This window comes from Apostichopus japonicus, chromosome 20, assembly GCF_037975245.1.
Source record: "Apostichopus japonicus isolate 1M-3 chromosome 20, ASM3797524v1, whole genome shotgun sequence".
Taxonomy (NCBI): Eukaryota; Metazoa; Echinodermata; class Holothuroidea; order Aspidochirotida; family Stichopodidae; genus Apostichopus; species Apostichopus japonicus.
In genome coordinates this window covers 18,465,775-18,478,085 of record NC_092580.1, presented here as the reverse complement: position 1 = coordinate 18,478,085, position 12,311 = coordinate 18,465,775, and the positions used below count along the sequence as shown (strand labels likewise).

The window sequence follows — 12,311 nt, the reverse complement described above, 5'->3', positions numbered from 1 at the left end:
TCAAGGCAAACGTGGACCTTTGAAAATGGAGTGGAGGGACGGGGGCTGTAACGCTATATTTTCATAGGTTGAGAGGGTTTTCATGACTCAAAGGTTACATGAAGGAACGGAGCTCGTTTAACTTTCACCTGGAACTGCATAAACGTTACAGTTGAACATATCATATAAGACAACTGGACGTGCTTCGAGAAGTGTGCTACAAGACCAAGAATGTGTGGCCATTTTTAAGATATGGAAGCTTACCAATTGTATTCGGCCATTGAATTAAATGTAAGCGAAAAACAATCGAACGGGTTGTACTATATGAATTAACCGTTATTATTCAATTCAATATGACATTAACATTTCAATAATTGCGTGTAATCTCTTCTTTCATAGTTAACAAAAGTACATATATGTTCGATAAAATAAGCTTTTTAAAGTGCTACATCAAAATTTTGTTTGTTACACACTAATCAATGATATTTTGAAAGTAACTTTAAATTGGTTAAATGAATTAAGTAGTATCCAAGCATTTATCATTCTGTGGGAGCCGTAAGTGGTTCTCCAAAGTCGGGATCTTCACTGGCCGAAGTTTCAATTGTCTCGATCTTGTCTGGTTCCGGGGCAGTCGGTCGATCAACAAGTGACATAGGCATGAGATGGTCAATATTCTCGCCAGCCCGCAGTGCCTTTTCCATCTTTATGAAGAGCTCTACGCCATCGATTACACATTGTACTTGCTGAACTTCAGAAGTTCCTAAGCGATCGATGTTTGAAATGTCGAATGTTCCGTCGGTCGCCTCAGTATCCACTCCACCCGTGCCTCTCTTTTGAAGGCGCATCTCTTTCAGCAGTGCATCAAACTTCTCATGCTTGCACAGTAAGGGTATCTTTAGGTGCACTCCTCCTCGTAATCCTGTCCCGAGATTAGATGGGCACGTCAGGATATAGCCTAGATGTTCATTCCACATAAAGGAATGACCTTTGCTCTTGATGCTGTTTTCAACTTTCTGTAATCCTTCGCAGAAGCGGCTGAAAACACGGCGCATATTTCCTCCCTTTTCCATTGAAATGACTCTTGTGTGATCTTCTTCATTCACCCAGACGAGGAAATTCTTCTGTTCGTTGTGCCAAATACCGCGCGCCTGTGGCCAGTCTCTGGCCATGTTTGAAGAAGTCAAAAGTGGAGAAACGGGCTTGTCGAATAGAAAATGATCAGCAATGAGTTTGTCTTGCGTTTCCTCACTCATGCCAGTCAGAGGATAGTAGGTTCCTTTCAGATCACCCTCAAGGGTAGACAGAGCGTCGCAGACGGTCGACTCAACGGCAGCACGTTCCTCCCTGGAACAACTCGGCGGAAGGCGTAGACCACGGATACTCCTCCCTGTGCGAACACGACAAGACAGTACAAATTCTGGATCTAAATTATCACCTCCACGAAGCTTCTCCTGGTTCAGGTCCGTTGGATGCTTTCCGTCGCGTGGATAATTGTCATGCCTAGCACTGATGACAGGCTCGAAGAGATCACCAAAGAGGTCGTAACATTCCTCGTCACCTGCCACGAGGCCGACAGTAAAGATGAAAGGATGCCCGGGGTTATCCACACCAGTTTGCATGCATGTGTCAAGTGTTACCCCAGCTTTCGTTGTCAGTCCGCATAGTTTGTCATATATTTCCTTCGTTAAGCACTGGGACAAGTAATTGTTATGTTGCGTTAAATCGGGGAAGTTGTCCATCTTGGTCTCGGCTGGTTTAAAAATATTACATTCTTTGGGTAGAAGATGATCGATTGATTTTCCCTGCTCAAGTAATTTCTCCATTTGAATCATCAAGTTGACACCGGAAACGACGCACTGTACTTGGTTAAGCTCAGAGGTACCTAGTCGATCAGCGTTGGAAATGTCGAAAGTGCCATCCGTAGATGCAGTATCTACTCCACCAGTGCCTCGTTTTTGCAGTCTCAGGACCTTCAGGAGACGTTCGAAACACTGTTTTTGGCTAAGCAGTGGTACTTTAAGATGAACTCCACCTCGTAATCCAGTACCTAGATTTGAAGGACATGTCAATACATATCCAAGATGCTCATTCCACATGAATTCTTTTCCTTTCTTTTTAATTAGGTCTTCCACTTTCTTGAGGCCATTACAGAATCTTTCAAATACCCGTCGCATGTTACCACCAGTTTCCATTGAAATGACTCTCATATGATCTTCTTCATTGACCCAAACCAGAAAGTTTTTGTTGACGTTGTGCCAAATTCCACGAGCATGTGGCCAGTCGCGATGCATCCTGGATGCAGTTAGCAATGGTGAAACTGGTTTATCAAAGAGAAAGTGGTCTTCGATCAGTTTTTCTTGAACTTCTTCGGTCATGCCCTCTAGTGGATAGTACGTTCCGGCAAAGTCTCCAGCTAGTTCCATTAACGCTTCAGTCGTGATGGCTTCGACAGCAGCTCTCTCTCCTTTCGTGCAGTGTGGGGGTAAAGAGTAACCGCGTATACTCCGGCCGGTTCTGACTCTGCACGATAAAACGTACTTGGAGTCGAACGTGTCACCTTTCAACTTCGATGGGTCTAGACAAGTCAGGTGTTTCTGTTCTTTAGAGTAACCTCCATGGCGAGCATCAATGACGGGATCAAATAGCTCTGCAAACACGTCGTATGATTCCTCATCACCTGCCACCATACCAACTGTCATGATATGAGGATGTCCTGGGTTCAGCACACCCGTTCGTATACAATCCACCAAGGTTACACCGTTTGGAGTTTTAAGGTTTTGAAGATTGTTCCAGATTTGTGGTGTAAGGCAATGTGCCATGTGGTTATTGTGTTTTGAAAGATCCGGTATACCTTTAGCAACAATCACCGTATCGTCTTTTGGAAGTAAACTGGTAATATCTTTGCCGTTCTCTAAAGCCTTCTCTATCTTTACCAGCAGAGCGACCCCGTTCACGACACCCTGTACTTGCTCGACTTCAGAAGTACCTAGGCGATCAAGATTGGATATATCAAATGTGCCATCGGTAGAAGCTGTATCTACTCCTCCCGTACCTCGTTTTTGCAGCCGGAGTTTAGCCAAAGTGTCTGCGAATTTGGGGTGCTCACTAAACTTGGGAATCTTGACGTGGACACCAGCGCGGACACCGGTACCGAGATTAGATGGACAGGTTAAGACGTACCCAAGGTGCTCATTCCACATAAAACTGTGTCCTTTTGCTTTCAATGCAGCCTCCACTTTATTGAGACCATCACAGAACCTCCCAAACACTCTCGTCATGTTCCCGCCGAGTTCCATCGAGATAACTCTGCTGTGATCTTCTTCGTTAATCCAAACCAGGAAGTTTTTATCCTTGTTGTGAAAGATTCCACGAGCATCTGGCCAATCGCGTGCCATGCGAGCCGACAAGAGGAGAGGAGAAACTGGTTTATCAAAGAGGAAGTGGTCATCAATCATACGGTCTTGTTCTTCTGACGTCATTCCTGCAAAGAGAAAGAAATGACATATACTTCATGTCAATATCACCAGAAATATCAAGATTTTTGATTTGTCACTGACTTTAACGTTACCAAACGAGTTTATATGCGCCTAAAAGGAAACAAAAAGTGGCACTATTGACCTTGTGATGCCAACATGGGCAGCTTGACAAGATTCATTAAAATACTTTATCGTTGTTTTGCTTTCATTGCCTTCAAAAGTTGCTTGGCCGGTTTTATCTTACAATATATCCATCTAAATCAACAGTATCGTATCAAATATCAAAAATAACTTTACCTTTGAGCGGATAATATTTGCCTTGCAGAGGTCCATCTAGAGTTGCGAGAGCTTCACATAGTATTTGCTCAACATCCCTCCTCTCTGCTCTGGAACAGTGGGGAGGCAGTCCATATCCTCTGAGACATCTTCCAGTCCGTACTCGGCAAGAAAGCACGTACTTTGGATCCAATTCGTCACCTCCCTTCAGTTCTTTGTGATTCAAATTTGTCTTATGCTTTGCATGGGGTGGATAACCACTATGACGCGCACTGATAACCGGATCGAACAGATCTAAAACATTGAAGACAAAGAAGACAGTGGTATGGTAAATGTTGATCCTCGGTAATAAATAAAGGATTATATACGCTCATGCATGCCAGTTTTAAATTTCTATTAATATGACTGTTTTTGAAAATATTCATGTTCAACTTGTGTATAGAAAGAACCAATCTGGACACAAAAATAATCTGTAAAAAGTACAAATTGCCCACGCTCGAAGGTTAATAAAGATTTCCACTTTGTACGTGTTTTGAGGCACAATTATGATTTCAGTTAAATTTTACAATCCAAACGGGTAACGGTCAATAATGACAAAATTTCAAAACGCTTCATAACAGAGTCATTCAAACCAAATTCATATTCGGGGATTTATTTGTTGTATGTGACCCTCAGGGATCTCTTATTGGTATCTGAAATACTCATCCAAACGTCTCAAATAATTACTTAATCTTGCTTATGAATCCATATTTGTTCTTTAAATGTCCACATTTTACTTCGTAATGTTCACGTAAACTGAGTCACTCAAGTAAGCTGCTTTAAATCCTTACAAGTTTAAGTATTTTCAGAAGACAATCATTGTGGTAAGTTTGGATGATCCTTCCATTGATCCCATCGTTGATTGCTCAGGTGCGGATACAAGAATGTGGGGTTACACAAGCCCCCCCCCCCCCTCAGCCCCTCTTTCAACCTCACACAAAAACTAAGTCATTAGAACAAATTTACGTTTCAGCCAAATTATATTCCTAATTTACGTTTCAGCCACATTATATTTCTAATTTATAGTACAAATATGCCTCAGAATATTCGTTATCGTTATATTTGTTATCGGGGGGGTTCACCTGCTATATGGGCTGCAACGAACCCAACGTAACATCCATTCTTTATAAAGTCTTGGATCCTCCCCTCTTACCCAGTATTAAATAGACACAGAGTTTTAAATTTCTTCAGATGCTAGGCCAAGCTGCGTAGAGTATTGTATTACTAAAATAATTACAGCATTGTTACCAATCAGGGCGTAAATGAGTTAAACACTGTGCACCGTTAACAAAGTTACTCAACAGTACATTGTTGTGTGTGTGTGTGTGTGTTTTGACGTAAAATACTGTGGCACGACGTTTGTACAATATGACAGTGTTTTATGGCTAAAATACAAGGAAACCGTGGTATAGCATGTGTATTCATCGTTAATTTACGTTCACTGTCCGTATTATGAAATCAGAGGATGCTATGATGTGAAAGAACCACAATACAATCACCATTGGTCGCAGAATAACATTGAGAATGCACTTTTAATACCGTTAAATATGACTAAAATTATAACTTTATACCCATTATTGAGCCTTTATTTTGCCTTATCGAATTGGAGCAACAGAGGAGGATGGTAGTGCAAGATAGGGTAAGATAGGGTAGTAGACGGGCAATTATTAATTCGACTTACCTGAAAATAGGTCATAGCATTCTTCGTCACCTGCGACCAAGCCAACCGTCATAATGAAAGGATGCCCGGGATTATCTACACCCGTTTGAAAGCCTAATAGGCCTAGGTAAGGGGGCCTAGGCCTATATATATATTTTTTAAATGCATTAGGCCTACAGTAAGTAGCCTTCAGAAGTACAACGATGTGTAAACGTAATTATACAAAAATATATGAAGGGCAATCAAACAAACTTATCATGGCCTTGCTCTGAAAAGCTACCTGAACCCCAGTACTATCCTTAAATGTATGTTACAAAACCGAAGGCCTAATATTAATTAAATGCACTACGCAAAATTCAAAAGTACACAATGTGTGCATTTAGCATGCAATACACAACACCTTGCGTACCTAACTACGGTAAAGAAAATTGGTCGCGAGTGTAGCCATTTTCGTATATCTAACATGTAGCTGTCCATGAGTCATAGCCAATCTGCTATAAACCAGAATTGGAGGCGGGGCTTAATCATCAAAAACGGATCTTTTTACTAAAAGTAGGGGCGGCAGCTCAGTGTTGTTTTAAGAAAGAAAAATCATTTAAGCATGAAATAAAGCAAATAAAAGCCATAAAATGTCATATACAGCTACTAAAATTTTTATTAATACCTACCTGTAAACAACAAATGAAAGTTTAAAATGTTAATAAAATATATAATACATAGGACCCTATTTTAGACGATACCACTGTTGAAAGACAATTCTATTCTATTCTCTTTCATAAAACATAAGTTTTGGAGCGTGTGCAAAAATGCGTTGTTTCAACTGTATTTCAGTCCAAATTGGCCCGATTTGGACATAAATCGGTGAAAAAGTCATAGAATGAGATAAAATTCTTGAATAAAAAATAGTAACTTTTGTTGGCCTATATGATATATGCTTGCTCTGAAAATTCCAGAGAAAAAGAACTTTATATGAAGACGCTGAAAAATTTTTAAGAGAAGAGAGAGTTCCACTTACTGTTACAATATCTCTATACATGTAATGTATTGAGATAAAAACAGTAGAGTTAATCCTCAAAAACAACACCTGTAAGACTACAACTTCTTCAAATGAAGAAAAACAACCTCTTTCAGCATGTCTTATCCGCCATTATAAATCATGTGTCCTTATGTTTTAGAGCAATCGTTTGTATGTTGTTCTGTCATTTTGTTCAGAACCGCACCCATATTTCACTATTTCTTTTCCCATGGTATGATTGTGCAATTAGCCAGTACTTATTGCTCATATATATGGCAATATCTACCTGAGTTCCTCTGGCGTAGATGTTACCCTCTTCGCTCTTCTCAGCACCAAATGGATCCCACTTCCAGTGCTCCTGTCGGACACAAACACACAAGAAACTCGCTCGTTACAGACAAAATCACATGAAAGCCAAACGGTAAAGCGGGACACCCACCCCCTTCCCCCAAACTGAACATGACCTGCCCAAGCTTGTTCGTCTTATTACCTCACGTTTGTGAATAGACCACGACTTACCAAGAATTACAATAGCCAGTCTTATTGTCGCAACTGTTGCAGTCTAGAAAACCCAACACACTTTGGCTTTGTCATACGTAGGAGAGGATTTCTGTGCAGTGTTCATAACCACAACTGTAGAGGTTCAACAATTGTAAACAATCACATGGAAATCATTTTGCATGTGACCTATAAACTTGCACCGGTCATTACCAGTAGTAAAAGAATTTTAGCAAAGTCAAATCAGAATTCACCTTTTGAAGGCAGAAATTTGCAGAGAATAAAGATAAATTAATCCTTGCATAGATAACTCTTCACAAGTGTGGCACTCCATATTTTTACTTTGTGTTGGGAAGAGAGGAGTGGGGGGGGGGGGGGTGTCAGGTGTCAATTACCTCAAGTTGATTAGTGTGTCACTTTGGAAGCAGGCAGACATTGTGTGTTTCCTCTTTTCTTGTATTACTTTGGCAACCCTGGTCCTTCTATTCATCCAACCCTTGATCTGCTTCCAAACACCAATTCTTTCTCTTCACCTGAAAGTTTCTTCAAAGGAAAAACCAGAAAACATACCATGTAGACTGGTACAACATCCATATGAGAATTTAGAAGGAGACACTTCAATGATGGATCTGTTCCTTCCCACTTCATGATCACGACTGGATCTCCTGTCTTCAGCTGAAAAAAGAAAATGCACAAAGTCAATGGAATGTAATGAAGAGCACTTGTAACACATACCAACCTATATTAAAGTGGACATTGCAATACTAAACAGCAGCAAATGAAACACACACACACAAAAAAATACTCTATCAAAAGTGCTTTAAAATGATACACTACACAATTAATATTAACATATTAATATAATTGTTTACTTACATAAAACCTTCAAATCTTTCATACATAGGACAGTTCTCGACATCAATGCCGCCAAAATATGTTGAAACTTACTTTAAAAGATTGGCACTCTAGGCCTGCTTCTTCTCCAATGCTTAACAGCAATTTCACAGCACCATCTGGAGGAATAAAATTAATCATATGTTTTCACATTAAAATTGTCAGTGTACCTTCACTTACCGGCATAACATGACTGGTTTACTATTCTGAGGTTCTCCCACAAGTTATGGTCACATCACAGCAACACGTATACGGTTTGCTGCATCCTGCACGGTCTGTATATTCAAATAATGGCACAATGTCTGTTACTGTCTTTTCACTTTCACTTACCGTAAACGGGTTCTGGATGGACCGTCTTGCATCTAAGATACTCCCTAAACGTTGTAACCACTTTCTCTTCAGTCTTTGCCTTCTTGGAAGCCATTTTGTAGCTTAATTAATGATGAGAACAAGAGATTATATACGATGGTAATGTAACTATGTAGTTATATATCCCCATCATATCACTTTAAGCATACATGCTTTCATGCCTCTTTGTCTTAAGAGTAACTACTTACTTCCTCTTCCCGAGTTTATTCACCCCTCACCCACATCATAGTCGTGTAAGACCTCTTTGTCTTAAGTCCATGAAATATCATGCTTAACCCAGTGGCGGCGGAACCGGGGGGGGGGGGGGCTTGGGGGGGCTCAGCCCCCCCAATGAAAAAGTTGAGGGGGCAAATGCATGATAAGCCCCCCCCCCCCCCAATATTTACCAAGGCTCCGAAACGTGCATCTGCCCATTTTTCAATGCATACTTGTCGATCTGTCCGATGCACACGTATACTATATAGGTGTAATAATTTTAGTAATTGCTGGGGGACCCTGGTCCCTCGGCCCGTCCCCTGGCTATAGACCACATTGTCACCCCAACCGCGTCTTCACGCCCCGTGAAAAGTGGAAGCAGTGAGTGTGAGTACCGGTAAGCGTAACACAACTTCGTCTTAGGCCAATGACAAATGCCTCATTTCAGCCAGTTCTCCAACATCCCCTTACTTAGTGGCGGAGCGTCCATATATACAGTCAGGGGGCGGATCCACCCCCCCCCCCCTCCTGACGGACTCAAATGGACTGCTGGCGCCCTTTTCAGCTTTTCACTACTTTTAACTTATTCGCGATTATTGACTATTTTATTGCGCTCTCATATACCTATAGACATTTGTCATATTCTGTTGGTGTATAATTTTCCGACAAAATGGCGACGACACCTATTTATTCTCCGTTTATCTGCAAATTAGCAAGGCCCGGAAAGGGTCATTTCCTGCAATCTAGGGAGTAACTTTACTCAAAAATTTTCTGTACGCTCCGCGCCAACCTGTGGTGGCGCTCCGCTTAGATAGTGTCGAAAGCGTCCCTACAGACCATTCTTGACCCCCCTGACCAATACCCCTAGCTCCGCCACTGCCCTTACTACACTCAAAAACGTCTTTGCGAGTACACTACGAGTAATAGCTACTCTCACCATTGAATATACAAATTACAATCTTTTTACAGACTTTTACGTGCAATCTGAGAAATTGCAGGCTTGAGATCCATATTTTAGGGCTAGGTATTCGCAGCATAAAACACTCGGGAAGTGCCGTTTCCGGCCATCTGGGGGTTTGAAAAAACCCAAAATTTTCTTGTACGCTCCGCGCCAACCGGTGGTGGCCCTCCGCTTAGATAGTCTCCACACATTAGCCCCCCCCCCCCCCAATAATTTTTCCGTTCCGCCGCGCCTGGCTTAACCACAGATAACAACCTATTGTATCTCATTTGTATTAAAATGTGGTTAGTCATACTCTCTTCTATGTGCCTTAGTAATTATAAGTAAAAGAGTCTATGACCAGGAGTTTATGTCACAGGGTGGTTATCCCCCCTTCTCAGGAAGTTGTAATGACTTAAAGACATTGAAGACTCGCCCCAAACCGCGTGCAGCGCTCTGCAAAAGTTAACTTTTCGTTGGTGAAGGTTTCTTCTTGTCGCTACAACATGCAGACAGTAATGAAACGTTATACCTTGTTATCTCTAAATAGAATTCTACTTATTTAATAACGAAGCACTGAACTAATTAAGCTGGAGCACCCCCACGTAACAATGTAGAGAGAGAGATATGACTACAGTTGAGTAGATAAAGTGCTAAAATACAATTTAAACGATGTACTGTGCACTGATACATGTATCTTTAAAGCCAAAATGAGTACCAAACTACTGAACAACAAATTTTCAAAGACAATGAGGGGAAATTAAAAATACATAGAAGCAGAAGAATGCACTTATGCAATTATATGGTATACCAGCTAAATTATTTGCTGGACACACAATCCTTACTGAAGTATGTAGATCTAATATTCATCTGAGAAAACTTTTTTCCTTTTATTTGGAGTAGTTGTATTGTATTGTATGCTATGCATGGCATTGTATTAGATATGCAATATTATGTATAACATAACTTAGGGCCTTACATTTACACTTGCACCTATGTTACAGAACAATGTCTTCCTGTTAACTATTAGTAAAATAGGCTACAGGAGAACGCATAATAAAGACTCTTGTGAAAAAATACTTTACACTCACAGGCACTCTCAACATTTAATCATGGTAATAATAGCCTCGACCTAAAGCTAGAAGAATAAATAGTGTATGAGCATTGTTGGAACCCAGAGGATACTATATGGCTAGCGTTAATCTAATTTAAGTAAGGCAGCACCTCAGTAGGCCTAGGCCAAAGTAAGGCCGAGCCTATGCCTATGCAGAACCGTCTAATGTTCTTGATCACAATTTGCATTAAGTTAGGCTAGGTTCCCCTGCTTAACATTTCTAGTCTTCCATAAGCGGTGAAAGATACCGGTACAAACTTTGTTACTAAAACTACAGCTTACAGAATCCTTACCCGCAACTTTGATTCACCCAACAAGTATACTAACGCAACTTCGTTGTACTTCCAATGTGTGAGCTGAGATCTGCGAAACTGCAGCGCAAGTACCAGTCGGCAATAGAACAGTACGTTACACTTCAGGATCAGCTAGCTGGTCTCTGCAGCTCGGCTTATCTCCAGATAGATCACACAATTGTTTTATACAAATATACGTGTGCTTAAAAGTGCCATTAAGATAAGTAAAACTTTGCCCCAATAAGTCAACATTTTTCAGTAAATTGACCGTCAACATAAGAAAACCTTGGTCATAATAAGTCAATATTTTTTTCAGTAAATTTACTGAAAAATGTTGACTTATTGGGGCCAAGTTTTCTTATGTAGATGGAACTTTAAGCTTCCGTACAAATAAGAACAATCAGATCTCATCCCCATCATGATGGAGGTGATTGTTCGGTTACCTTTGAATGCATCTGGTTGCTATCTTTGTTAATAGGATGGAATCCAATTTTTACGTACAGTTTAGTTTTAAAGTTTAGCAGAGGAAAAGACAAGAAAGGAAATGGAATCGACTAGTGCTTGACTTACGCATGTAACTTTAAATTAGAACAACTTTTAACTTAATTATGTTTATGTAGAACTGCATCGAGTACAGTGTGTAGACATACTAACGAGCTGCAAAATTGAAGAGATTTAAATACACACTTTTTCGTACAACTTGGGCCAAGTTTAACATTCAGTATTGGAAGTATTACAGTATTTTACAAGCACAACCTTGTGTTTAGTTCTAAATTATAGACCTTAGTTTATATGCTCCACTTGACGTCTAAACTTTTAACGTTATTTCTATTTTCGGGAAGCCCTAGAATCCACAGGTCCCCTACATGAGTATCGGCTTCAATGCCCCTCAGGCTGTAGACCTACACCCCTTCATCATAAGAATTTCATTAGCCTCTGCATGGCCCTCCCAAAATATTATCCCATAAATGCGGATGATAAAATATGTAATACTTACGGTAAGTATATGATAAAACGTCGTCTACATATAGCGGCGCTGCAGTGATTTATTTCAAATACGCAGTGATAAACACAAATGTACGACTATTGTGTAATAAACAACATGATGGTCGGTCCTTGCAACATGTTCAGTCATGTGCATGGAAGTTAATCTCCCGATCGGGCTGTCAGTTTTTCTGTGACCCAAGCGGTCAAATCGGATGAAAAATACCCATTATTCGTGTTCAGACGAACATTTGTGATTGAAACTTGGTAAACTTGAATTCCAATGTTTGAACCAACGCGTAGGCCTACCTATGTATGTATGTTTATATGTATGTATGTTACAGTATGTTTGTATTTTATGTATTGCATTGCATTGCATTGTATTGTATGTATTTTAGATCCTCCTGCAAGCAGGAACTCGCGAAGTAGCCACATTGGCTTATCAAAGCCGCAAGCTGACCGAAGTCAGTCTCTTAGATTCATATTTATGAATTGTCAATTGTCAACAACTCTGTAACTGGACGACATACATTAATCTTGGAGTGACTCGATTGGAAGGCACCGGCGTTAACCACTGAG

The 12,311-nt window shown here is 40.5% G+C and overlaps 2 protein-coding genes across 3 annotated transcripts; both read right to left on the bottom strand.

Annotated features, from left to right (window-relative positions):
- Positions 1-300: 300 nt before the first annotated feature.
- LOC139961696 (creatine kinase, flagellar-like) lies at positions 301-5,538 on the bottom strand. Its single transcript, XM_071961104.1, has 3 exons — positions 5,452-5,538; positions 3,753-4,025; positions 301-3,460 (listed from the first exon to the last, which is right to left on the bottom strand). The coding sequence occupies exons 1-3, from the start codon at positions 5,501-5,503 to the stop codon at positions 519-521; spliced, it is 3,267 nt and encodes a 1,088-aa protein (XP_071817205.1). The 5' UTR covers positions 5,504-5,538; the 3' UTR covers positions 301-518.
- A 1,085-nt stretch (positions 5,539-6,623) lies between these two features.
- On the bottom strand, positions 6,624-10,907 carry LOC139961703 (aminoacylase-1-like). Of its 2 annotated transcripts, none has more exons than XM_071961112.1 (5): positions 10,749-10,907; positions 8,168-8,268; positions 7,892-7,956; positions 7,514-7,618; positions 6,624-6,803 (listed from the first exon to the last, which is right to left on the bottom strand). In XM_071961112.1, exons 2-5 carry the CDS (start codon positions 8,259-8,261, stop codon positions 6,639-6,641), a joined length of 429 nt encoding a protein of 142 aa, XP_071817213.1. In that variant the 5' UTR covers positions 8,262-8,268; positions 10,749-10,907; the 3' UTR covers positions 6,624-6,638. The 2 variants fall into 2 exon arrangements, with proteins under 2 accessions (XP_071817213.1, XP_071817214.1); XM_071961113.1 differs by lacking the exon at positions 10,749-10,907 and adding an exon at positions 10,433-10,599.
- Between the last annotated feature and the right edge of the window lie 1,404 nt (positions 10,908-12,311).